Source organism: Drosophila bipectinata, chromosome 3R (genome assembly GCF_030179905.1).
Source record: "Drosophila bipectinata strain 14024-0381.07 chromosome 3R, DbipHiC1v2, whole genome shotgun sequence".
Classification (NCBI taxonomy): Eukaryota; Metazoa; Arthropoda; class Insecta; order Diptera; family Drosophilidae; genus Drosophila; species Drosophila bipectinata.
In genome coordinates, this window is record NC_091739.1 from 2,512,367 (window position 1) to 2,540,364 (window position 27,998).

The 27,998-nt window shown below is 44.4% G+C and overlaps 3 protein-coding genes across 15 annotated transcripts; 1 reads left to right on the forward strand and 2 right to left on the reverse strand.

Moving 5' to 3' along the window:
* Positions 1-6,833: 6,833 nt before the first annotated feature.
* Positions 6,834-8,455, reverse strand: Sirt2 (Sirtuin 2). The gene is made up of 4 exons (XM_017249321.3): positions 8,240-8,455; positions 8,083-8,177; positions 7,933-8,029; positions 6,834-7,877 (listed from the first exon to the last, which is right to left on the reverse strand). Exons 1-4 carry the CDS (start codon positions 8,322-8,324, stop codon positions 6,967-6,969), a joined length of 1,188 nt encoding a protein of 395 aa, XP_017104810.2. The 5' UTR covers positions 8,325-8,455; the 3' UTR covers positions 6,834-6,966.
* Positions 8,456-8,699: 244 nt separating this feature from the next.
* LOC108130868 (zinc finger protein 501) lies at positions 8,700-12,542 on the forward strand. 3 transcript variants are annotated; one of them, XM_017249536.3, is made up of 3 exons: positions 8,700-9,849; positions 9,915-10,453; positions 10,568-10,705. In XM_017249536.3, exons 1-2 carry the CDS (start codon positions 9,174-9,176, stop codon positions 10,430-10,432), a joined length of 1,194 nt encoding a protein of 397 aa, XP_017105025.1. In that variant the 5' UTR covers positions 8,700-9,173; the 3' UTR covers positions 10,433-10,453; positions 10,568-10,705. The 3 variants fall into 3 exon arrangements, with proteins under 3 accessions (XP_017105025.1, XP_017105026.1, XP_017105024.2); XM_017249537.3 differs by having other exon boundaries at positions 9,915-10,400; positions 10,490-10,630; XM_017249535.3 differs by having other exon boundaries at positions 8,704-9,849; positions 9,915-10,400; positions 10,568-12,542.
* A 2,299-nt stretch (positions 12,543-14,841) lies between these two features.
* Positions 14,842-27,995, reverse strand: Orp8 (Oxysterol-binding protein-related protein 8). 11 transcript variants are annotated; one of them, XM_017249482.3, is made up of 10 exons: positions 26,860-27,995; positions 21,559-21,660; positions 19,005-19,054; positions 18,389-18,535; positions 18,101-18,332; positions 17,806-18,042; positions 16,766-16,923; positions 16,515-16,696; positions 15,262-16,455; positions 14,842-15,209 (listed from the first exon to the last, which is right to left on the reverse strand). In XM_017249482.3, exons 1-10 carry the CDS (start codon positions 27,293-27,295, stop codon positions 14,975-14,977), a joined length of 2,973 nt encoding a protein of 990 aa, XP_017104971.2. In that variant the 5' UTR covers positions 27,296-27,995; the 3' UTR covers positions 14,842-14,974. The 11 variants fall into 11 exon arrangements, with proteins under 11 accessions (XP_017104971.2, XP_070138356.1, XP_017104972.2 ...); XM_070282255.1 differs by having other exon boundaries at positions 18,389-18,531; positions 19,001-19,054; XM_017249483.3 differs by having other exon boundaries at positions 16,515-16,693; positions 26,860-27,994.
* Between the last annotated feature and the right edge of the window lie 3 nt (positions 27,996-27,998).

A 27,998-nucleotide genomic window follows, 5' to 3' on the forward strand; every position in this document is an offset into this window, starting at 1 on the left:
AGCCAGGACTGAATGTGTTTGTTTGAGTGAGTGCGTGGCGCATTTTTAGCCAAAGTTTTTTTTGTTTCAAATTCTTTTCCTTCAGCCGTCTGTGGCTTGGAGTTTTGTGTTATGCTTTCATCTGGTGCCTGCTGTCGGCCAATTTGCCTAGCCCGAATTGCACTTGCATGCTAATGAAAAGTGCTTACCACACAAGCCCCAGAAAAAACAGAAGGGAACTTTAAATTGCCTCCACTTTAAGGCTAAATGCAAACACACACAGTCGTCCCTACATTTACATATAAATAGTAATAATAACAGCGGCGAATGGGGCGCGGCAATCAGCGTTCGGCGCTGCATTAATGAAACCCAAAACAACAACAAGCGCCCGGGCAGGGCATTGTGCAACTGCGACAGCATTGTCCTTGAAGTCCTTGCGCCAGCCAACTAAACAATGGCAACATGAAGGCTCCGGCGTAAATCGTGCCACTTCATTATGGCAGCCACCAGCAGCAACAGCGGCGGCGGGGAGTAAGCCTTGCAAATGAGTTTTCCCTTTCACGACTTTCACTTGCTCATTCTGATGCCAGAACTGGTTAGCATTGTGACATGCCTGGGGGCTTATTGTATTGTGATCAATAATTGCGGCTGAATGCGAAGGGTTAAAGGGCATGCAATACTAAGGAAGAGTTTCGTTTTTAATCTGGAACAAAAAGAGGATTATTCCACCTCTTGCATACAGTAGCATCCAGAGTTTGGATTAGATTAGTTACAAGTCAGGGATTTCCTATGTAATTTGTTTACACAAATAAAGCAATATACATTTAATTAGCCCATTCAGTTAATGCCAGACAATTCCTTGGAAAATTATGCAATCAAACCCATCACCTGCCGAGAACTGGACGGACAAGTCAGAAACAATTACGCACAGCTCGTCAAATGCCCGGCACACACTGCGTATGCTTGATAACACTTTGTGACATCTGACGGTATCTGACAAGCATCCGACATGCCTTGTATCTGTGCGGTTGTGTGTCTGCAAGATGCCTCTGTCAATGCATGCGAATGTGTAAATATTTGCATGGTAATTAACTAGAACATCTAGCCCCCCGCACACATCTAAATTAGCCGTCGTCCTTGATTTTCGCATTTGCCACTGATGCGTGTCGACTCGCTAGGTGGAAAATGTTACCTATCACATTTTGTTGCCGCACAATTATGCAGATTGCCACAGAAGAGGCACGAGGCTGATGGGGACACGAAAGTTTGGGCCAAATATTTGCCATTTGGCCGAGGACACGCCCCTGCACCGACTTGTGGTGCTGGCTTGTGTTTGTGTTTGCCATTTTTGGACCACTGAAAATTGCAACTTTTCCATGATTTGTAAATAAACTCAAGTGGCAGCCAGCAAACATTTTTTATTATTTTTTTTTTTTTGGTTTGGGGGGACAGAGAGCAAGCCGAACCTCATCGTCGAGTTTGAGGCAAACACTCGAGCGTGTAAATGCACATACGAAAAAAAGAGCTTGGGAAACTAAAATAGAAACACATTTCATTTCCGTAAGATCTGGCAGAGTGGAAAAGGAAAATGTTGAGTTGGAAAAAAAGCCATGGAGCCGGAGAACAACTGGCAAACAACAAGAAAGTGGAAATAAACTTGGCGATAAACCAACGAAATCGATTGGAAATATTTTAACGAAATTGCAGCTTAAAGTGTCAAGGCAGTGTGTTGGTTGCTGCCAAAAAGGGGAGGGCTTTTTCAGAAGGGGTTTTCCGATGATGTGGCCCAAGCTGTAGCAGCAGGGGGCTGGCAATCATTTGCAGTGACGTTAAGATGAGTGCTCCTTGCAATGATTCGACTGTCGATGATTATGAGGCTGCAGCTGCAAATAGTTTCTGTTGGGTATTTAGATAATGCCACCCATTTACTTTTCTTTCAGACCCATCTTTTCAATCTTTGGCAACGGAATGGGTAGAAATAAAAGTGCTTTAAAGGTAAATATAGTATATGTATAGTACCCACTTATCAGTAAAATATTAAAAAGAAAAGGCATCTTAGAGAAATGAAGAATTCTAAGAATTCTAATATAATATTTTATTCAGAAGCCCCACAATAACGATGAAAAATATTAAAACCATTCAGAGAACGACGCATCCTTGGCACTATTATCCTGGCCGCTGGCGCATCTCTCCAGTGAGCAGTTCAAGTGAAGCACAACGGCAAAGAAACAGTTTAAATGCTAACAATGCAACGGTTTCGGGTCAAGTATTTCCATTTTTCCTCTCCCCCGGACTGCGGGGGGTGGGGGCTACGGAAACGAAGTGTAATGAAAGCGTGTAAAGTGCAAATCGAAAAGGCAATACAAGCAACGAGTACAAAATACTCGTGCTTCCCTTTTGGCCAGAATTTCTCTAAATTACCAATGTCGGGGCGTGAGGGCCGGGGCGATAAGGATAAGTTGGTAAGGTGCCCGGACACATCCTGCAACAGCGAACCAGGTGAGGAGGAAACGAGTCCAAGGAAATGTATCGCAAACTGAAACAAGTTCCTTTCATGCCCTAAATAGCGCCATTTTTTTGGCCATTTAGTTTGGGAAATTATAACTTTAATTAAAGGAATTTAATTTGGAAAGCAGGACCTACATTTGTAAGGCCTTGGCTTATTGGGAAAAGAAGTGCAGTCCTGGAATGTTATTACTTTCGGCCTAAACAGATTTCCATATTTCATTAGCATTTCGTCCGACCGCAAAAACCACTAGCGAATTAAATATTGATAATTGTTTTTCCGATTCGATTTTATAGACCAGCTGCCTCAGTGCCTTCCCCCCGTTATCTATATGAATATAACAAATGTATGGGCCTGCGTGGGCTAACTATATACGCAATTACATAATCCAGCGGAAGAGAAGACTTTTTGCATATTTCGATTGTTTTTGTGTTTTTTAGAAATTTATTGCATATTTTGGCGCAGCCCGTGAACTCTCCCGGGAATTGCCCGGGGCTTACGACACACACACATACAATTCGAAACGAATTTAAAGCCGTCGAGGCGGCGGGACCGACCAACAAAACGCTTCAAATGAAAAATTTCAATTAACCACAAAAACCGACGGCCAACCAAATCGAAACGAACCAAACCAAAACACAACGGGAAGCAGATACCAAGGGGGATGGAGCCATCTCCAAAAAAATGGGTCCACTGCCAACCATTTTTGGCTAAATCATTTTCCTCTCTTTCGATCCGTTTGAGGAGTTTTTGCCCCCGACACTGGCGCATCTACAGGGGCAACCTGAAAATCCTTTTGTCAGGATGCACTGTGCGTACTGGGCCACAATTAAGTGCACTCGGCAATGCACCTGACGGACCCCCACCCGCACACCGCACACCCAAGCACACTATTCATTTATTCATTGAAGATTGGCTTTGCCCAATCAATTGGCCATGGACCATGGACCCGTGCATTTGGCCAGGATTCGGCTGCACCAAATCAACGCAAACTGCGGCCTTTCCGGTGCCCAAAAAAAGTACTGAGAAAAACAATAATTTCTAATATTTTAAAGGGCTATTGTCCCCTTAAAAATTTGCAATTCATCTATCAAAATGTGCATTTATCTATTTATCTCGAGCTATTTATCTCTAAACAATAGCATTTCATTTTTTTTTCAGTGTGACACGCAATTGAAACCATAGAAATCAATGCGAATTATTTGGTTTTCCAATTCGTTTCACTTCATTAATGACAATCCCTAGACCCATTTCATTTTATTTTCCCCCTCGATAAGAAATATTTAGTTGTATGATTTTTACGATTCGAAGAATTATTTTATTTGCTATGCATTTGCATTTCTACTGTTTATTGTTCATCATATTGACATCAATTGTTTGCATTATTGCCGGGGATGCAGGAGACCGCAGCTAAAATTTATTTCATACATGCCAGCCCCACCGCAGCTCATTTGGCGCCACGAAAACCGCCAATTTGGCTTCGTGTGGCAAGCAGCTATTCAAATCGAACTTTAATTTTGCATATGTTAGTGTTAGGGGACAGGGGAGTGGGTGAGAGATTGTGGGTGTCGCCCACTCAATCGTTTTCGGAGCATTGTGTTGACAAAGACCTAAATAAAAATTTATGCTCACAAAAGTATGCTATATAACATGCGCATAAAATGATTATGACGATTATGCCCTCGCTCCCTAGCTTGGGATATTATGCGCACAAGAACATGAGCTTCCAACTCAAGTACAGTCTAGGATAAGTTAGTAGGAATTTTATATGTACATACGTTTAAATTACATGGAAATGGTAAACGTACAGAATATTAAATCATACAATCATAAACATATAAAAATAATTTAATTCAAAAAGAATTATGAAGCAAGAACTAAAAGATACGAGCGTTTATCGGTCTATTGTGACTTAATTATCGGAGATAATACCGAATAAGCTTTATTAACGTTATCATAACTCTTAGTATGAAAAAGTCTTAAGTATCTATTTATGACGATTAAGTCATAGCATTTAATGTTAATTTTAAAAATGTTATAAGTAATAACCAAATATGTAGACCATGAAAAAAAAACAATTAAAAACACACATTTAAATAGTTAATTTATTATTTTTATTTCCTGCGTCCATTTACCGTCTATCAATACCTGCAATATTAACTTAATATTAATGTTGCAGTTTTATATTAATAAACCTAAAATTTTATATCAAATCCTATTCTCATCTCACTTCGATCTCCACGTCCAACTTGGTTCAGTGTAAAAGCGAATAAAAAGACGATTTTGTTAATGTTTGAATAAATGCTTCTTTTGAGAACTTTATATAAATTGTATCCAAAAGACATAGATTTAAGATCGGTAGTTCTCGAAAAGACTCCCAGCCGATTTTTAAAATACAGATATAGTTTTTTTTCAAGCCAACATACATATGTTTATATATTTATTTTTAGCTAGTTATTAACATTTTAACCGACATTGTTTTATTCCCCTCCTATACAGTCTTAACACGCTCCCACATTTATTGACACAAATTGCGTTTTCTGAACAGCCATCGTTGGGAGCTCCTTCGTCTGCCTTTCTTTTTATTAAAGCAATAATAAAATATTCATAAAGATTTCGTTTATGCCACGATAAGAGGACATATTTTAGAATAAACGCCCATTAAATAGGTTTGCGGCTGGCGTCTGTGGAATCGATGGGGATCCCTGCTTTATTATCCCTGCCTGAGTTATTTGTGGTTTTAGTTCGGTTGTGTTTGAGAACTGGGGTTGGGGTTAGGGTCCTCCTGGCCTTCAAGGGCTCAATCAATTCCAGGACAAGCTGTGCTCCCCCGCAAAACAATCATGTCAAGAATTCAATATCAAAGCGCGAGCGCAGCTGTCGCTGATGACATCGGAAAGTGTCCGCCACTCCCCACGTCCGTCATTCTTTTGGGGCGATTGATGAACAGGCTGGGTTGGTGGCAGGGTCGCGGTCGGGGGCATCGGATTTTGATTACAAATATGAAACATGTTCACACAAATATGACCTGCCCCCGGAGCCCGCACCGAAACCGCCTTCGGGTTCCATACAGCTTCCTCAATGGCGTTTGTATGGAGTGCACTTAATGGCGTTCCACAGGGGGGAGGGAAATGAGGCGGAAGTGAGGCAAAGTCAAGTTAATATTGAGCCAACTTGAGTCAATTTCCAGAGTGGGCCACACTGGAAGAAATAATAAAAAATAATTCTAGTCTGCTCTTAAATCTGTCTTAATTTTTTCAGTAAAATATAATTATATTTTAAAGAAAGAATTATATTTGTATTTTTTTTTTAATTTTCATTAAATCCAAAATGTTAATAAGTGCTAAAAATATTAAAGAAAATATATGTACGGAAATTAAAATTAGATTACTAAAATTATCTAACTTTTAAAAAATCCTAAAAGCAATATAAAAATATCTTTTAAAGTCCAGAAAAATTCTAAAAACCTTTCTTTAAAATAGTCACAGAAGTTCAAAAAATATTCGTAAGCTAAAATATATTCTTTCAGTGCTTTGTAACATATTCACTTGGATGGCAACACTCGGGAAAATTGCAAATAGACAAGATCTTAGGCCATTAGCTTTAATTGCCAAAGTTCTGGGGCACCAACTGGAATTGCAACAGCAACAGCAAGTGCAACTCCAACTGCAACTGCAACAAATTGCGTGGCTATCAATATTTCCGTGGCTGCATTTGATTTCCTAATGCACCCGCAGCCAGCCAGGGCAGCAGGGGGCCAAGTTGACAAGCCGCAGCCCCACATCCTCCCGTTATGCTGTTGTCAACGATTAACAATATCCGTTTACCTCCTTCGGCAGGAGGTCACCCGGTGGCCTGGTTGGGAGCTTGGTTTTAATTAGTGCCGCCCGTACGTATTTTCTATTGGCCAATTCACCGCAGAGGCTTCATTACCTGCTGCCTTGTGCGAGTGTGTGCAGGACGGATTGCGAGTCATTAAGTTGATGCTGCAGATGCAGCAGCATCCGAAGCGGCTGCCCCACAAACATGCAGTTAGAATGCCACATGCCACGCCCACAGCGTCGTGGCGGTTGATGATGATGTCAAGCGGGGCGTAAACGTGGACTGAGGCAGGGACGGGAACGGGATTGAATCGGAATCCGAATCCAAAACCTGAAACAGAAACATGTCGAGAGTTAACCTTTGTTGGCGGTTGCCGCTTTTTGTGCGCTCCGGAAACGGCAGAGGAACTCAATCAGTTTTTGCGGTTTATGGTGGCTCGGTCAAAAGGGACACGCTAATGGCTCACAAATGGCACTTGAATAATTGAAAGCCGGAAACGGGAGAGAAAAACACACACGGGGCGAAATGAAATGAAGCGCACCGGGTTACGGCTTAGCTTGATACTGCACATGGCATTGTCAGCTTTATTCTATCCATGTAAACAAATTGCACTCTTGGAAACGAAACTACAAATTAACTACGAATTGCACTAACTAATCTCAGGTCCTACTGTGGCGGCCGCTGCTGGAAGCCTTATCATCCTTGTCTGAATGTGGTTTTGCTTTGTTAGTCGCAGTCGACGGCTCATCATCCTGACCCTTCCCACTCTCCCTTTGCGGCTGCTTCTTCACCAGTTTCCCCTTTTCCTTAGCAATGAGTTGCTGCAACTCATCATCCCATCCAAGCGCTTTGGCCAAGGCCAATACTCCGGCGTCGCAGTCTCCCAAATAGGCGACATCTCTCGTATTGTTCGGCTTGCCATAGGAAAGCGATTGCTCCTGGGGGTTCATCCAAGGCACAAAGCTAGCCTGCCCCACTGCATCACGGTTGATCAAGAGCCTAACGCATCGTGGACCGGGTCGCTGGACTAGCGAAGCAAACGGTTGAACCTCCAGCGAAGTTCCCATTATGATGAGGAGATCGCAGTCACGGAAATCCTCTTCAGGACTCTCGTAGAAACTCGCGGGAAGGTTTTCTCCGAAGAAAACTATGTCTGGCTTGACCACACCCTTGCAGACCTTGCAGGTGGGAAGTCGATCGGCAAAGATCTCCGTCTTCATCCAGGCCATGTCGTACTCCTTGCGGCACTTCAGACAGTGGTTGGTGTGAAAGCTGCCGTGCGCCTCTATAATCTTCTCCTCGGGCAGACCCGTCAGCCTATCAAGGGTGTCGATGTTTTGTGTATAGTGACGCTGCAGCAGACCCTTTTTGTCGAGCAGTCTGACGAAATAGTGTGCCGGTGTCGGAATAAATGATCCTGGGTACAGCTCCTTGGCCAAGGCAAAGAAGGGCGCCGGATTCGTCTCAAAGTAATCCAAGTCAAAAATAGCCGTTGGATGCGGCAATTTGTACTTCTTTAGGTTGCTGTACAGCCCTGAACCAGGCGACCGAAAGTCCGGAATGCCAGCAGCTGAAAAAGGAATATTTTGTAATGCAAATACTTTGGTTTTCATAGCTTCATGTACAGGTGGAAATTCCAGCTCCCACCATTGTCACTATTTTCCGGAAACCATGCTCTCGCCAATGAGCGGCAAAGCCCTCAAAGGACAGGTCGGGTATAACCTTGAAAGATTTCCATTTAGTTAATAATTAGATTACATTCATACATTCCTCACTTTCTCCACTTTGAGGTCTTCTTTTTCGTCCACGGAGCCGCCCAGATTCAATGTGTGTGCAAAGAAGCGACGAATCATATCCATTGTGGCTTTATCTGGAATCGTATTTTGATATTCAGTGACAGTAGAAGCATTTCTCAATGTTTTGAACACAAACCTTCTCCGCCTTCGTCTTCGTCGCTAGATGAGAAATGGGTAGCCTGTGATGTTTTTTCGTCCTTTTTCTTGTCGGATTTGCTCATGGTGGTAGTAGTTCGTAGCCTGGGATGGCTATAGAATCGTAAATTGCGTATTAGCTTCAGAATATCCGTCTTGTTTTGGTTTACGTTTCCCTTTGACCTGAAACCGCATCAATCCGTTGCCTCAGGTATCGATAGACTGAGCGATAGTTTAATAGCCACTATTTATGAATTTAAAAAAATGCTTTTAAAAACAGGGGAAGTATTAAAAAAAAAAACTTCATATATTTTATATACATATTTATTTTATTAATATATTTTTATAATTTTAATTGATTTTGAATTTTAATTCAAACTGTCTCCGCAGCCCTGCCTACGATATATTTATATATCGATATAAACATATAATTGGCATCGATATATCGATGTATTATCAATGCAGCTCTGTTGTTAGCCCAGCCCTGGAAAACCACGCCAGTCATTTTTGTTTTGATAAGGATACGGATACAAAAAGAGCGTGGCCTGGAAAATTTGCAGAAACCAGCAAGAAAAAGCCACGATCCGAGCCCGAATCGGTGCAAACTGTGTGTCAGGTGGTGCCCGATCCACTTATCACACATTCGCGCTTTCCCCAGCCAACGTGGTATCAGCGTGCGAGAAGAAGAGGAGAAGTGACAAAACTAGAAGCACCAGCAAAAGCAGAAAACAGTGCAGACAGCTAAAATAACAAATCGAAAAAGCCCGGGGAGTGCTGGTGGAGGTGGTGGTCGTGCTGGTGTGGAGCAGGAGGCGTAGAGAAGTAGCGCGCGGGGGGAAGGGTCCGAGTGGGCATGGCCGAGGGCTTACGGAGTGGCCACCATTGTATAACTACGAAGCGCTAAAACACAAATCTCGAATAGCTCTTGAACCGCCATGCATCTGAACCATGCGACCGCCGCCACAGCAGCCATGGCCACCTACCAGCACTACCAGCTGCCAGCGAACCACGGTGGTGGAGGCGGGGGTGGTGGAAACGGTGGCGGAGGAGGCAGTGGGGGTGGGGGTGGTGGCAGCGGCAGTGGTGGTGGCGGTGGGGGCGCTGGCTTGCAGCAACCCGCCACGCTGGCCAGCTTGCAGCAGAGCCCGTTCGCCCTGCACCAACTAACTGCCGTGCAGGCCATCCAGCATCCCACCCACCAGGCCATGCTCCATCCACAACATCCGCTTGTCCACCTGCTGGATATTTCCACTACCACAACGAATAGTGGCGGCGGCGGAGGAAATCACACACCCATATCGCCGATGAAACAGGAGGTGCAGAGTGTGATCAGCGAGGAGGAGGTGGTGGTAGATGATCCGCGCAAGAAAAAGCAGTGCCACGTGTGCAAGAACAAGTTCCGGCAGCTGACCACCTTACGCAACCATATGAAGATCCACACGGATGAGCGGCCGTATAAGTGCAAGCACTGCGACAAAGCCTTCCGCCAGATCTCGACGCTGACCAATCACGTGAAGATCCATACCGGCGAGAAACCCTTCACCTGCAACATCTGTGCCAAGGATTTCCGCCAACAAAGCACGCTGATAAATCACATCAAGACGCACAAGGGTAAGTATGCTTTCGTCTGTTGGACTTTCTGATTAATCTATTCCTGTATTCCTCTTTCGGAACAGCGGCGGAGTCCAGCACGCCCACCTCCCTGTTGAACTATCAGCCGCAGCCGAGCGGCAAGCACCGAAAGTCGCAGATGCATCAGGCGTATCAGCCACAGCATCAGCGAGTTCAAATCTCAAAGACGTTGTACTCCGGCAGCTATAGTTCTCCGGCGGCGGAGGAGCTGGTGAAGCCGTACCAGTGCAGCGTCTGCAAGCGCCGCTTCCCACAGCTGAGCACGCTGCATAATCACGAGCGTACCCACATCGATCCCAAGCCCTACAAGTGCGAGACGTGCGACAAGTCCTTCAGCCAGCTGGCAACGCTGGCCAACCACAAGAAGATCCACACGGGCGACAAGCCGTACACGTGTTCCTACTGCCACATGCAGTTTCGCCAGCAGAGCACTCTCACCAACCACCTCAAGACGCATACGCACCAGCTCGCCCACGGTGGGGCTGGCGCCGGTGGAGGAGGTGGTGGTGGAGGCGCCGTAACAGCCACAGGTGAGCCGCTTGTGTGTTCGCCCTACCAATGAGCCGCTTTCTGTTTATCCACTGTGTGTATTGATTATTAACGCTCTTCCCTAACGAAGCTTTTATTTAAATCTTGTACGCATGCCACTCCTTCCATCTGATCGAATCTTCACCAACTCCAATCCTTGAATCTGCAGTGGATCACTCAATGCCCGCTCCTCTGGCGCCCGGAACGCAACAACTGACGAGTGGACTATTGCCGAACAACCTGCATGGCAGCACGCCAAACATCATCCAGCTGGACCATCATCCACTGCTTCATTTCCTCGATGGCAGCACCACGGTTAGCTCGGTGGTGGCGACAGCAGCGGCAGCCGCCAACACTAAAGTCGAACCGTTCCAGGGCGGCGGCAGTGGTGGCGGCGGGGGATCACCGCCTGGCCGAATGACCGTGGTGGGCACGATACACATGCTGAAGGGCGATAATCCAGACCGACCGTTTGGCTGCAGTGTTTGCCAGAGATTCTTCTCGCAACAGAGCACCCTGGTCAATCACATCAAGACGCACACGGGCGAGAAGCCATACAAGTGCAAGATCTGCGAGGTCAACTTCCGGCAGGTGGCTACGCTCAACAACCACATGAAGATCCATACCGGGGAAAAGCCCTACAACTGTTCCTACTGCCCCAAACAGTTCCGGCAGAAGAGTACGCTGCAGAACCATCTGAGGGTGCACACCTGCTAAGCCTACACCTGGACCAGCAGCACCTGCCGGAACGAGCAGTCACAACCAGCCAGCCAGCCAGCCAGTCAAGCAGCCATTGAGGAATAGTGCAATATGAATGCCACATAGCACGTACAGTTTAGAGATCGCATAATACGGCATACGAATACGATGATTACATGAATACTATATTTGAATATATACTCGAAAGTGTTATTTACCTGCTGTGCAGAGCGCAATTGTATGTAACTATATATCGTAGAGAGCTGATCCACATGCGTGTCCAATTGTAAATTAAGGCTAACCGAATTCGCATAAGCCACGAATGAAATGATACAGGGTGTTTAAGCCTATAGCTCTAACCTCTCCTCTCTGGGTGGGTCGATTTCAGTGGGTGTCTGAAAAAGTAATCCTTGAACAGGTTCCAACAGTTTAGTCTCTATTACACGCCTATATACTATGTTAGTAAGCCCCTTTAGCTGTGTTTCCTAGCCGAAGTGATGAATATTAAAATGCTAAATCATAAATATTTATTCCCTTTAAAAGCATTAAAATACTTTACCAGCCAGCAACATGTGTTACAGGTTGTGGGTAAACCGATTTTCATAGCTCATTTTAATTGTACATTTTTGATTTATATTTTAGTATATGTCGCAAAATCAAAGCTAGAAAATATTCAAATTTTTTATTTGGCCCTCAACACATATTTTATTTCCTAAAAGGAAGCGGTTCAGGAGCCTCGTGCGGCGATTACGATATCTGTTGTTTGTTTTATCGCTTATAAGACCAAATTGTTGTGGGTTGTGCAACGATTACTTTCCGCACTAGAGACTACCATAGTGGTGTCCCTCACTGCAACTGTTGTCACCCGAATTCCCCATCCTCCCATCCCTTCTGACCTTCTCCTATAAGTTCCGAGTACCGGCTTCTCTCAGCTTTTCTCGTCGTGTTAAATGTTAAGCCCGCCAGCAAAGTAAAGTAAATGAATTAAAAAGTAAAACTAGTTATTGCTATACTGTGTGTAACCCCGCCCGCTCTAAAACTTACATAACGGCATGATCGGAGAAAACCAACTATTCATATAAGTGTACTCTTAGCGCATATTTAGCAGCATCTTCTACTCAACATGACTACAGCGGAGCAAAGGCGATCGCATAAAATAATCAATAATACATTTAAAGAACTATTGATTGCAAACCGGGTTGCTTATAGAACAAAACGTAAAATTAAATTAGAAAACGGAACGCAAACGAGTCCCTATATTAAGTGAAACGAGATGAGAGGTGAAGAAAGCGAGTAATACCAGCTATTGAATTGACAGAATGATCGTAAATGTTGTAGAGAATATATAGTATATATACAAAATATATATATAAACTACTTGTAAATGTAAGCGAAGCGATGAGCTAAAACACAATAATAAAAGATACAGAAAGAAAACTTTAAAATCTGTTTTTAATTACAACTTTAAATATGAGCCTAACTGATTAGAGATAAATGGAAACAACAAAGTTTAAAAGGTAATATGTTCCCAGCATGATCCTCGATGAGTACTATGTTCAAACTATAAGAGTTTCTAACGCATTTTCCCTTAGAAGCTTCAAACCTCTATTCTTATATCTTTATCTGAACACATAAATTGTTTAACTTAACCTTTCCCTTAATGCCACTCACTGCTATCTCCTCGATTATCGCTATAAGTTGACTTATAGTTGAATTTTACGTAAGGGAATTTTACGTAATTCTCATACCTTTGTTGCAAATATGAAAGTTACCTATCTTTTAAATATATCAAAAGATAGTTCGATGCGACACACCTTTTTCGAGCATATTGTCACATGCAGTGGGGTACGTTCACCCAACATTTTTTAAACGTTTTTTTCGAAACCACTTTTTTTAAACTCTTATCAATAATATCTCAAATTGAATTTAATTTTATGCACAAAGAGCCAACCTTATTTTCTTATAATTTTTTTTTGTCTAACCTAACAAACAACAAGGGATAAAACCAAAGAATCAAATTTAAATAAAATTTAATTTATGAATTTATGTTTTTTTCAGCCATACTGATTGAATTTATCTTTCAGCAGTAACAAGTATTATATATCTTAATTAAATTTTTATAAAATTTAAAAAAATTTATTTTTCCTTTGTTTCTTATTATTTTTTTTAATACACAATTTTCAATAATTTCAGTAAAGTCTGGTAGCTGGTATGCACATGACGATTGCTCAAGTTTGGCGATCTGTAGGACACGGGCCGAGCAAACTGTCGATAACTCTCGTAATTTAAGATTCTGCCTCAAATTTTGGAAGATTAAAACTAAATCATGCATCTATCCGGAAACGCAAAAAAATAAGTTGATTTTTTGTAGGGTTGTTGGTTTTTGAAAAAATATCGTATTGATGATATTTGCTGTGAAAAAAATATCAATCGATAATATTAAGAAATATCACCAAAAAAAATCGATATATCGAGTATTTTTGATATTTTTTATGGTCAGCTAAAATTGAAAAAAGGTGGTTTGTAAATTTAAAAAAAGGTTTTAATATGTGTTTTCATCCGCCATGAACTGCAAATAAGAGCTATTTTTTATTTAAAAAGTGAATTGAAAAAACAACAAATATTTATACCCACTCTCAAGCAACTTTTATATAAGTTCCTTGAAATAAAAAATAACAAAATTATTAAGGACATTGTATTCAAATTTATTTATAAAAAAAACTTAATACAAAAAAAAAAGTTTCATGGAATTCATGGAATTCTTTCGGTTATATGCTGGTCTGTCATTCGACTACGGGAGTCACAGACAATACATTTAATGACAGAAGCCAACCGTTCAGATGGAACCGAACTTCCAGGCGTGATAAGATAACTTAATGCCAATTTCTGGCTTAAGAGTGACCAAACATAAAATATCGGAAATACCAACTCAAAAATATTATTATCGACTATTTTTGCCCAAAAAATATTCCGATAATAATATTTTTTTTAAGAGAAAATATATCGATATATTGATATTTTGATATATTTCCGACATCCCTAATTTTTTGACATTACAAAGTAAAGAAGCTCCCCTCGAGTATTGGTATATTTTCTTATGAAAAGGTTTAGGTAACCACCCACGAAAACGCATCCAATTTGACTTGAAAAAGGGAAATTTATTACGTTTCTCAGAAGATATTTTGCAGGTTTTTGGGAAAAAGGAAAATCAAGTTTTGTTTAATTGATACTACATGTAAATACTATAAGCATTTTCGTATTAAATCACTAAGGTATTTTGCACAGTGTACGCAATGTGTGTGTTGCGAAGGGCAGAGAGCCTCTCGAGCATTTTTGTTCAATTTGGTAGTTACATAAAGAATCGGAAGGAAAATAAGCGAACTAGCTAAAATAGTAGCATCGGTTAAGTTGGAATTTTACGAAATCTGGTGCAACTAATCGTATATATGTGTGTTTATGTGTTTATGTATAAATATAATATGTATATGCGTATATCCTAACCTACCCAGACTACCCAGTCTAAAGGAAACGGACCGCACATGGACACTGTCTGTGGGAGCGACTTGGATTATTAAGACTTACTATATCTATAATATAAGACAAACACTTATTAGCCTATGAATATATAGTTCGTGATTAGACGTTCCGGGTCGTGCCTGGACTCAGGCCTGGGGTCGACCAATCTCTGGCAGCGTGCGAAGGCATTTGAGTGGGACCGAAATATACAGTTCAGTAAAGCATATATCGAATGTACTCTAGGGTGTTTTATATAATATATATAGCTGTATATGATGTTAACTGAAGGTTTTTCCAAGTGTTTTTTTTTCCTGAAGTTCAAACAAGACTACATCAACAACGACTCCCCGAATCCTTAGCTCTATTTGAAGAGCCAGCGCAGAATGAGGCTGGCGACCAGGCCAATCACGGCGTAGATAAGCGATTTGAAAACAGTGGATTGGGACACCCCTCCGCCCCACAGGTGCTGCGACTGCATGCTCATATTGCTAGACGTCGGAGCGTACTGTATCCGCTCCAGCCGCTGGCTGATCTCGTTCAGCTGCCGTGTGTGCTGCTCCAGAACCCGGTTGACCTGATCAACTGCCAGCGCGAGTCTGAAGCGGAAGTTCAATAAATGTTCTATAAACAATTTAAAATAACACTCACTGCTTGATGGCACTGGTGGAGCTCCGTTTCACAGCGCCCTGGGGCGACTGGCTGGAGTCAGAGTTGGTGTCGCGTGGCGCCAGCACCAGGCTCTTGTTCTTGGCCTTGGGGGCCGCTGCACCGCCCGGCTGAGTACCCTGCCCGGCGTTTGATTGTCTTTGGCTGCGTGATATGGTCTCGAGGGATGGACGCAGCGGATGCATTAGTTCGGCTCCGTGGATAATCGGCACGGACTTGTGACGCGTCTGGGTGAGCACCTTGTAGTCGCACTCGTATTGGCGCACATCATTCCGTGAGTCCCATGGACGCAGATCCGCGTACTTGTACACCCACTGGCCGTAGCTGTCGAGCTCAAAAATACCAGGTATATATTGGGAATCTGTACTGACCCGTTCCTTGGCATCTGAACGCTGGCGCTCCTCCAGCACCGTCTTTTCCTCGGTGGCCGCCACCTGATCCTCACGAGCGATTGCATCCGAGACACGCTGCCATAGAAGCTGCGATTCGAATGGTTGCTGTTCCTCGAGAGGAACCAAATACCGCGTTAGACGTTTGGAACGCATCTCAGCATCTGCCCGGAATAGCAGCGTTTCCTCGCCCGTTTTGGAATCCTTAATACGACATTCCTTATCCCAGTGACCCGAGATCGTGGCCAGGGTCTCCTTGCCCAGCTTGATCTTGCCAACTACTACATTCGTGGCATCCGAACCGCCAAGGAATGGCTTCAGCTTGAACTCCAGCTCCGTCCTGTAACCGGTGTTCTCGCATTCGATGTTTATCTTGCCCCCGAGTTCCATCGACAGGGTGCCCATTAGAATGCCCTTGCAGTGGGCGTACGGCGTGGAGGCCGTATAGCATTCACCGCGCGGCAGCAACGTCATGGTGGCAGCGCCTTCTAGCACCGCAGAGGTGCTGTTGCCGTAGAACTTCGATTTCGCCAGGATGGAGCAGGTGATGCTGAAGCCGTCCTCCCGGTTCGTCACGTAAAAAGCAGAAACTGGAGGGTGGTGCGAGACCTGTTCGGCAATATAGAAGGTTCGGCTGCCGGTGGGGTGCTGCCAGTAGCAGCGGAACCGCTCTCCCAAAATCGGGTTGTAGGGCTTTTTCAAGCCCTTGGGCTTCTTGTAGAAGCTCGACAGGTACCATTGGACTATTAGCTTCATCCGCGTGAAGGCGTCATCTTCGTGGACGGCCCTAGAAGTGAAAGATCGTCAGTAAATGGTTTACTTTTGAAGCTGACGATGTAAGCTTACTTGGAGAGAATGTCTGCATGGTAGTAAGAGTCGCTGAGCTTGTCTAAGAAGGAGCGCGGCTCCAGGATAAAGGTGGGCAATACCACCTTGCTCAGGTCCATTCCGGGTCGCACCTGCTTGACAATACACCAGATCAAACTCTTGTTCTCCTCGGCCAACTCCTCTACCTGCTCTCCTTGCTGCTGAAAAACAAAATGCCATTTCAATTATTTAAAAATGGTCCTCTCAGAAAAAAGGTATTAAGAGGTCACCTCGCCAAACTCCTCCTCGGTTATGGGCACGTAGGTTGTTTCCTGACATTGTTCTGGTCCGTCCTCCTGAACTTGCTCGGCGGCATCGGACTCCGATTCAGACTCCAGACCGGACATGACAGCGTTGGGTGCTTCATTCTGACTGTCTGCATCCAGATCTAGAATCACAAACGCAACGATAAGATCAAGATTAGGAGGAAGATGGGAGTTGCATCACGGACGCTTGTCAAGCCGCTTCAGTCTAGCAAAGACCCGGACATGACCCCGCGGCCAGAAAGCAGGATACTGTGAGGGTTCAATAGCGTCTAGGCTGACCAAAGGAGTGAGGATAATGTAAAGGGAGTTTCTCCGGGCGGTGAATATACAAAAAAAATTAATTTTGAACAATTAATGAAAAGTCTACTGTTGCGTATGAATGTCTGATGATCTCTAGCTAACTTCCGGGGAAAACCACATTGTATCATTAGATCTATTATTTCTTGAATTTGCATGAAGCTACAAGCAACTGAAGTTTGAAAAGGAAAACAAAGGCAGCAATTACGAAAACTATTAGAGCCATGTGGTATCCCCAATGAAACACATCGAAAATAAAAGGGGCGTTCGTTGTTCACCCTTGACATTCAGACGAAATTGCGGCAGTATCAGACAGTCCGGAGGAGCACTGACTGGCCGCAAAACACTCTGCGAGCTGTGAGCATAGTCGTCGTCATCCTCGTCACTGGAACTGCTGTTGCACAGTGTGGCCCCTAAGGACATGGACTTGCTGATGGGACTGAGGTGGTGACGCCTGCGCTGACCCATTCCCATGGTCCCCATGCCGTGCTCCACACTGGAGGCGTCACTGTACGAAGTCTTTCGCTGTTGGGACTGCTGGCCGAAACGCGGCAGCCGCCTGGTGCGCTCCCAGTTGCTCACGGCGCTGCTGTAAAGCTGCTGAAGCAGCGGAGTCGCAGCCCGACCAGATGCCGACAGACTCGTGTCGGAGCGAGAGGTGTCCACCGCATCAGATGGCGGCAGAGCCAGGAACTGGGCCCACTTACCATGTTCGTTGAAGTGCTTCTCGTAGTCCGCCTCCGACCACTGGGTCTCGTGGGAGACCGGTAACGGATCGCCCACGTAGCTGGATGAGGGCGCTGCCCCAGTGCTGCTGTTCGAGCGCAGCAGGAGGGCAGAACATCGCAGGGAGAGCTCCAAGGCGTCCATCCAGCACTTGCCAGCCGCTTGACTGGGGGCCCGGAATATCAGGTAAGCCGTAGGCAACGGCTGGACCACAGCTCCTGCAAGAACATGGAATAGTCAATATTTTTATTTAGTCTTAGGATAGGGGTCTAGTACCGATGGTCTCCTTGTCAGGTCCGCGCGGTGCCCAAATGGACTGCTCCAAAGGATGGAAGAGCTTGAAGCAGAAACCGTCCTTCTTGCTGGGGCGTTCTATGACCTGGCAGGACGTGAGCATGACTGTGCCCACCCAGTGGCTGCTCTTAGTCTTCTGACTCTTGTAAATGAGCAGCAGTCCTGGCTTCAGAACGCACCACAGCTTTGTCCAGGACTTGAGAGTGCCTCGCACCTACAAAGATTTTAGATTTAAGTAAGGTTGAATTATGTTGTTAAATGCCAACCCACCTTCAGCCAGTCGGCCAGTACGATCACTGCCGGATCCTGGAGCGAGTTCATCATTTCACTGGCCACTCGCTTCTTCTCGCGTCTGTAGTTCTTCCTCTGGGCCTTGTAGGACTCCTTCCGATTAAGCTTGGCAGCCTCGGCCGCTGACTGTTGGAATTTAAAGAAAAATCAAAAACAAATTAAAAATACTTCAAACCATAGACTTAAGAAGAGGGGACCTTTCGTCTTCTGCAGCCGCTAAAAATATTGAAATACTTGAAGTACATATCAGCGATGTGACTCTAATTTCGACTTGCGATTACGTCAAATGCCCGCCGACAATTGCCCGGCGAAGCTTTTAATTTTGAGTTTTTTTTGGCGAGAAGTTCGAAACGCATTGTTAATCTAATTAGCATTTATAATTTGCTTAGCTGAAAAATTTGTCACTTTTATGTCAGAAATACATGCACGTGGCGTGTTTCGGGAGGTCTGACCCTCCAATGTTTATAACTATTTTCACGACTGTTTATCTGGCCCGAAGCACATCGATTATAACTAAATTAGACAACGGCCCTTATCAGCCCATGGTGACCCAGATTTTGGCTCGGGCCGGAGGTTTTCTTTGGGGATTACTTGCCTTATCTGCCAGATTTCCATCCCGATTGTCTGAGGCCCAGTTGGCGATTCCTGAAACACGGAAAATCATAGTTATTTGCATTATTTTTCTAGGAGGCTTTTGAAGAGAGTCGTTGCCGAGTGTGATTTCGAGGCATGGTGACTGTTTACTTGTTTGTTTAGTTCCCAAATCGATCTAGCCCCGACAAAGTGGCTTGTTTTTGGAGACTATTCCATCGCCTATTTACGATCCAGAAACAAAATCAAATCAATGCGGGAAAAGCGCGAAAACTAAATGAAAACTAAAACAAGGCGATGGCCGGGTCGGGTCAGACAGAGCACGCGAGAGAAACGCACACTCGGCCAGCAAGGCCCCAAGGTGCGATGTAGTCCAAGGGGTGGGGCGGACGGTGCCCAGGGTCAGAGGGGCGGCGTCTTATTTATTTTACGAATATGTTTTAATTTATCTCGCAAGGCACTCGCCGCGGCGGAAGACTCTCCGCTCCGGGGTCTCTTTGTCAAGTGCCTCGCACTTGCAGTGGCCGAACGGCTCGTGTATTCCACATTCTTATTAATTATTTTTATTGCTTGGCTAAAAATAAAGGTCTCCCAAAAACGAGTGAGTATATTTTAATATGCACATCACACACATCCCACACAGCGACAGTCACAGCCTCACTCACACCCACGCGACACTCGTTAATTAATTAATTGCGATTCCTCGCGGAAAGGCGAGTTAGGAGTTGTCACTTGCTTTGGAGCAGATTCATGGCCAGTCAGAGAGCTGCAACTGCCCCTTTCGCATATTCCTCTCGCCGTTTGTGTCTTTTGTTTTGCTCGCGGTTCCACAGGGCGGCACTACATGGCGTATGCGTGATGCGCCGAAAATTCTTCTGTTCTGTTTGTTGATTTCTCGCCTGCCGCTCGTCCGCTGGCCGCTCGCCGACTGATTGAGATATATTGAGTCTCTGCCCTGCCGAAACGCTCGCGCACAAAGCCCAACACTCGCCAACAACAAAAAGCGCCAGCGGCAGATGACAAAAGCAGCGGGGCAGCGCCAGAGGCAGAGACAGCGGCAGTGGCAGTGGCAGTGGCAGCGCGGCAGCAGATACTAAAGCTGAGCGGCCCAAACAATTATCTGGCTTTTGCCATAATGGCTTTTGTTTTGTTTTTAAATGGGAATACAAATGCTTTCATAGCCAAGAAGTATATGCAGAGGATCATCTCTGATGTGGCCGCCCTCAGCCGAGTCTCTGCCTCGGCCGACGCCAGCAGAGCGCTGGCTAGATACGTAGATACAAAGTGTGCTTCGCTGTTCAGATAACGATATCAACGCCAACTAGGCTCTCCCAAACAGACAAGCACGCACTGTGGAGGGAGAGCTAGTAGCTACGAGCTTGTTATTAGCCAGTCCCCCTGCTACATGATCTCATCTTCGAGAAACGGTGGGAAAGCTTGGGGCTTTGTTCCCCCGATAAGATCATCCTAACCTATCCCAATCAAGTGCTAAACTAGTACTCCCTCGCAGGGACTATCCTTGAGCGAAAGCCATCCATGACAGCACCTGCAAAATATATCACAATTATGTCACCCTGATAAGCCTTTCAAACCCCCAAACTAAGTCCCCTTTATGCTGGGCGTACACCTGTAGATTATTAAAATGCGGTGGAGGAAAGGTGGGGGATCAAAAGTGGAGGAAAGGTGGGGGATCAAAAGTACACCAGGTGTTTGAAGGCGATATCTAAACTTCGGCGATTACTCATGGCTGAAATCAGAACATGTCAGGGAGCACCTTATCGAAGGCACTACAGATATGGACGCATGGATGAGTCAGGCCGTCCTTCCCGAGGCCCCTTGGGAAATCCTGTACCGGTTCTACTTGCCACCAATAAACCGATTAGTCGAATTGGATCCTAATCAAAGTGCAGAGCGAACTGACTGTAAAATATTAATGAATGTCATAACCGGCGTGATAAGATATGATCAGCATTAGCATTCAGAGCTGTGAGTGGCGGGCACTCTGGGTATTATTAACAACACACTCGCGCCCCGCAATCGTTTGATAATAATGCGCCAAAAACAATGGCAGGAAAGTAGAGCCACACAAAAGCTCTACACAAAAATAAAAGGCGAAGTGCGTCACACCAGAATGGGAACGCCGGCCAGGGGGCTGGCATATGAGCACTGCATGCAAATGCGCCTTTTAGCCATGTTGCATTCGGCCTGCGGCTCAGATAATAGCCATGAGCTGCTGCCAAACGTGCCGATCGCGAAAATAAAAGCAAAAATCAAAAGATTCTGACCAGATGATGGGTGCTTGGTGATGTTTATGAAGTCAAGAAATGCATTTTAATCTCCAATTAGTCTCACAGGATGTGATCTCACAGGTAGTAAAAATTGTCATCATTCATATAATCTGAATATCAACTAAAGAATCAACTTAAAAACCACTACAAACTATCTTTTCTATGATATGTGAGGATTCTACTTGTTGTAAATGATAAATGGTATGTGGGATGATCAAGACTGTATCTAACCGTGCTGGAATTTTGTAGTGATTTTGGTTAAAACTTCACCTGGCGATGATGGCGCCGGACTGTTGCTCAGACTGTCCGTGGAGGGGAGCTTGGTCATGAGCACTTTCAGCGAGGGTCGCCGTTTGAATTTGAAATCGAATACTGAGGAGCGGTTAGCGGCACACACATGTATATATAGGGGGAGAAAGAGAAAGCGAGCAATATGTATATAGATAATATATGTTATATAGGATTATAGGTTTATAGATCTAAGGACACTGGCACTGGACAGCTTTAGGCACATACGCACGACACTTAGACACTGAAAAGTTGACAAAACCAAAGACTACTACTTAGGTACTTGGGTACTTGGGGAGGGTGACACGCACACGAGGAAACATAAAGAAACTACACAGAGAGAAAATAAAAAAACCAACACACTTAAAAAGAATTTAAGATCTGAAAACACATAAAACCCATTAACCATTCGAAATAGTGAGAGCTAGTTACTCAATCAACTGAGCCCTCAAGTGCCTAGTTGGGAGTGGAACATCCTTGAACGCACTGAGCCTTTGGCCACTTGATCCAATCAGGCGTAACGAAGCCTTGGGCCGACGCCTCGCAGCACAGCCACTGCCATTACGAACTTAATTATGGCCTCATCATGGACTCATCAATTGTCTGCTATCGGACATGGGAGCGCCACGAAGGAGCTCGGCCGAGCCTGGAGGAGCGCCAAGGAGGCGCCCAAGAGACTGACTGGCTGGCTGGTAATTAAGATTGCTGCTGGATATGGCGATGGGAATGGCGATGGCGATGCAGATACGGATGACGATAAGATGGCCCACACAATACCATGGCACTGATTGATTTTAAATAAAGCGCCAACGCCTGGCAGCCAATCAATTCCAGCAATTAGAACACGCCTTCCTAGCTCTCGAATAGTTCAAAGTTCAGGCCAGGCACGTGGAGAAATAAGGCCAACTATTAAGATTAAGTAAAGTCTTAAATATCTATCTGTTATTATTTAAAACTTTTCTCAGTGAGCAAGAACCATGTTAGAGCCTTCGCGTGTGGCAAGACAGTAAGTCTCCGGCCAAAGGATGTCAGCCAAGACACTGCAAGTTGCAACTCAGCGCGACTGCAATGAGTTCCCCCACTGGGCCCGGCCAACATGACGTCACTTTTGGCCGCTATAATGGCGCCGCTCCAAATGGCCGCTGGCACCCCTCCCTGCCAAAAAGCCCGACCATATTTTGTTGCTTCTTTTTACGTAATCCAATTACTAGTTTGTGGGCCAACCATTGGGGCTGGAACGTGTGTGTAATGTTGTGCCTGCGGCTCATAGTCCGAATGGGTCACACACATCGATGTGGAAACTCCACTCGGGATATCAATATTAGTGGACAACACAAAATACCACTCGACCACATCCTGTTTGCCATTTTGCTCCTTCCTCTCGCATGGTTTATTTATTGCCGAGTAATTTGCCCAAAAGCATGCTTTAAAATATTCATCGAAGCACACATACACTCACAGTCTCACACACACCTCGGCAAGAGGTATGGCTCCCAATCATGGACTCGTTGGGTATGCAAATTCGGATGTAAATCCCGTTAGCCGGCAGATTCCCGGTGGTGCGAAGAGCAGTAAGCCCGCTGCATCTGCCAGCCCATCTCACTTTTGACCTTTTGGAGTGGGGGCTCACAATTTTCCGCCAAAACAAAAATAGAACTCGGCGCGCTGCGAGGTGGGCGTGAAGAAGAGGACGAAGGTCCTCCAACTGACCTCCTGCCCCCACTACTCGCTATCCATCTTCAAAAACAAGAGAACTGCGCAAAAATAATGCCTGGCCAGGTGGACATGGGCATGCACTTTTCCAGCTATTTTGCGGAGTTTATAAATTATATTTTTAAATTTATTTTTATTGGAAGTCTAACATAATCTCATTTATATTTAGTTCGATAATTAAATTTATAAGTAATAATTTAAAAAACATAATTTAGATAAAAAGAAACTATAATACAGTGATGGAAAAAATAATAGTGAACCTTTTAACTGAATCTTTTGCTCCAGAAACACAAAAGTAACATTTTTTATATTGATTTTTTAGCTAAATATATGTAAGTGCAAAATAGTTTATAAAACTGGTCTTTTTAAGTAAAAAACATTTCTCTTTTTGATTAAAAAAGGACAAATACCCTTATATCATATGAATATTTTTAAAACTATATTACAATTCTGTTAATAGCTAGGATTTGAAGTAGAAGGACTAGAAACTTTAGTCCTCTATTCCTTAGCCATTGTAAATCGACATATCCACAGCACGGCCCTTTTAGGGTCTTATGTTCGGATTACAATGGTCTCCACTCTATAACATCTCTTTCCGGTCCTTCAAATTTAAAATTTAGTAATTTAAATTTTCTTACTAACTCCTCTTAGCTTAATAAATAAAAAATAGCTTAATATATAATAATAAATCGTTTCTCGAGCGCCTTTAGGTCGACTCGGCCTCTAAGCTTTATGATGAATGCAGGAATGCACTAATTGTGATGCACAACCCAATTCCAAAATTATGAAAGACCGCAAAAAAAATGTAATCATTGTAATAAAAAAAAAGTTATTCAATAAAATAATAAGGGTCTTGCAATTAAAATTTAAGACGCTAGTTATTTGAATACCAATACTAATGCTATGATATAAGTATAGTATACTACTATAAGGGATATACTATACTCTTTTCCAAAAACTTGTTTCTTTGTTTGGAAGAGTTTCTTTTATTATATTCATTCGTAGAAACTCGTGGTTTGCTGAAGATTGGCTTTTAATGGAAGAGCTATTTTTGTGGCAAGTTTAGGGTCACTATGGCTACTGAAACTCTTTTTAAGAAAGTCTTTCTTAGTTTTTGGGTAGCACATGTGATATCGTTTTGGTTTCAAACAGAAAAATATTCGGTTATCCACAATACCATTAAATAACATTGCTACTACATTGTATTCCATCAGTTATGGTGTGCTTAGAGCATAACTAATAGTTATTTAAATCCAAATATAACCTATTTAATTTAATCTTTATTTAGTCCATCCATTCTTTATATTTCGATTTCAAGAAACTGTTTTTCCCAATGTATAGAGTAGCCCGGAATATAAACACATCACAGTTATGCATCGATTTTCCGTATTTATTTTGTACGCAATTTCCCTTTCGGCGAATACTTTTCCATATGCCGCACTGGCAGGCGCAGGTGGCAGGTGGCAGGTGTGCGCTTTTCCGATTTCCCGAACGTTTACGACATGCAGTTTACCGCTCAAAGACAGGGCCACTGCCCGCCCACACCCACTGAGGGGGCCGGGGGCCACAAAAATAAACAGCAAAGACGAGGCGACTACAATGGCAATTATAAAGTCGTATTCGGGTAGAAAGTAGTGAGTAGGAGTGGGAATGCTGTGTCAGCTAATTGCGACAATATACCGCTCGTTGAAGAATAGGATGGACCTCAATATCACGCTCTTTTTGGGGTTAAGAACTCATTAAATACATTGCAATAAAATATTCTGAGCAAGGTCGCTTTAATGAACTTCAGACTGCACTTCGTGCCGGATGAGTTATTTTTGAAAATATTTTTAAAATAAAAATTAAATTTAAAAAGTTCCTTTAAACTGAAAAGCATTGAAGGTCACCTCTATTAACGACTGAAATCTGGGCTATAAAGTAATACAGCATGCGAATAATAATTTTAATGACAGTTGCACGCCATAAAGAAAACAATAAAGACAGCGGGGCAACGGGGCAATGGTGCGTGTGCAAAATCCCACTGGCCTGGTCGCTTTCGTTACCTGGCCGCCCGACCGCCCGACCGCCCAGCCCACATGCCAGGCCAATAAAAAGCAAAAGTCGGATAAGTTTCCAAATCGATAAAGCGCATGGAAAGCGGAGGGAAAAGGCACCTGGAGGCCTGAAAATTCAGCAACTGCCGGACAGCTGTCCTTTTCAATTATAATGGAGCTAATTTATTTATCGAGGAATATTTACGCCGTCGAACGGCTGTATTTTGAATGCAAATCGATAATTGGCTAATGGACTTGAAGGCCTACAGTATTTCAATATCTAAATGTTTAGCAACTAGTTTCATTATCATTCAAGGCTGGGAATCAATATAGCATGTGTTCTAAACAGAAAACTAGAAACAAATCATAAACCTGCTTGAATCTGTAAACTTAAAACAAACAAACACCAAACAATACTGTCAATAAAAGCAGCTGGACTCTGATCTCATCGCTTTCCAAGAAAATCAACAGAATAATTATATATAAAGTTATGTCATCTGGATTAGTAAGCTGGATTTAGACGATCTTGACTGGGGACTAACTCAATTACTTGGATAATCTGCATACATCACTACTGATTGCTCCATTAGGATGAAAAGTGGAGGATTGTCCGATTGTCATGGAAATGGGCCACAAAGGCTGTACTAACCCCCGGCTATGTATCTATACGTGGCCTGGCAACCCAACCAGTCGGGCTAAAAGTCAAAAAGTGGTGGGTAAATTAATTAACACCATCCGCGGGGAGGGAGCATCGGCATCTCGCACGGATGAATGGACCCGCAGAGCGGAAGCGCGCTAAACGCCGAACAAAAGCCGAGTGTTAGGCGACAGCCTATGGCGGTTCCCCCATAGGCGGCGGGACGGAAGTTTGGGGGGCGGCGGCTCGGCAGATGATGAGCTGGATTTTGAAATGAGAGACGAGCAGTGTAATCAAAACACACACCATATGCGGAACACAGAATACGGAAGTTGGAATTAAAATCAAACGTAGAACGATATTGATTTACATATGCGGTCAAAATAAGAGCAACACATTTATTATATTTATTATATACACTATATAGCCATAAAACCCATAAAACAATTATGAACCATTCTAAAAATACATCGAAATAAAGGGTGATAAGGGTCTAATAAAACTTTACAGCTACACTTCTAGATAAATTAAACGGTACGATAAAAATAATATTTATGGCAAAACATTCAGAGTGCAGAACGAACGTTGGGGAATAATGTACAGCCCATCTTGGGTGAGTCAGGATGAAAACAAGAGTAACTCAATCCACGGTGCAGATAAGGAAGTTACTGCAATCTGCGCTCGCGCCTTTTTGTGCCATTTTTTCGACCGCAGTTGTGCGTGTGATAGTGGTAATCGTTTGAATTTAATTCAGAAGCGAGCGATCGAATCGGCAACTGAATGCGATACAGACTCGAAGGTGTGTGTGAATGACATTGACGAGCGAGAGAACACGAGAAATGGAACGCAAAACGACATCGAAAAGCGATATAGAAGCCAGGGGCGGACGGGACTCACCTGTCGACTGGCGCAGACCGGCGCTGTTGGGCGGCGTGATGCTAATCCCGCTGACACTGCTGGCTGCTCCCACGCTGACGCCGAGCGACTGGTTGGAGGCGCCCATGGACAGGGCCGTCGGGGTCACCGAGCCTCCGCCGCCGGTGGGCAGGGGGAGGGGCAGCTGGCTGCCGGTGGGCACGCTGCTGGACTGCTGGGGGGTTCCCGGCATCGAGTGCGAATGGGCGGCAGAGGGCGCCAGTGAGTCCCCAGCACCGCCCCCCGCATGCTTGGCGCTGTTGATTCTAATCGGAGTGCTGCTGGCGGCACCAGTTCCAGCTGGAGCGGCCCCGGACGAGAACGGAATGACCGGGAGGGAGGCGGTGGGCGGCGGAGCCGCTGCTGCACTGGCCGGGGCACTGTTCACAGGTGTACCGGGCGATTGTACCGACTGCATGGCGGATCTTTCTCGGCCTTAATTCAATTTGCGATTTTCTGGTTTCTGTTGTTGCTATTCGCCTGCCGTTTGTCTATTTTTTCTATCAATCAGCAAGGCATTGCTCCAGTTGTTCTCACAGTGTTGCCCACGCACACTCAGGCACACACACTCACACAGACTCAAGGACCGGACGCAGGGCCAATTATTGATTTTGTTGTTACCCGCTGCAGAGTTGGGCCTCTCTTGGTCGCCCCACGATTTTGTTTTCCTTTTGGATGTTTTGTTTTCCAAACACAAAAACCGAATAAATCGAAACGGTCGCTTCTGGCTGGGGCGCGAGTGTGAGTGAGGCGATTAGACGCGTCTTTTGAGAAGCTTAGCTGACTAGCGTTGAAAAAATTTTATGCACTCGCTGCGGCCACGTAACAGAAGTTTTTCGGTTTCGGGTTTTGCCAATTAGTAAGAGGAAAGAGCTGTACGAAAATTTCTCATAATACGGGTAGGGCACTATCGTAGTTCTCGCACACGCACACACAATGGTGGGGATTCTGTCACACTGTCCGCGTTCTTCTATGTAAGCTCTCTCGCTCCAACGGTCCGGCGTCGATGGCGTTTGGCGTTCAAATGAGGCTGCTGCCGTCGCTACGTTTCCAAAAAGCTAAACTTGTTTCTTTTCCCTTTCGTATGAGCTCATCCACCACCCACCCCGGCGTGGCCCACC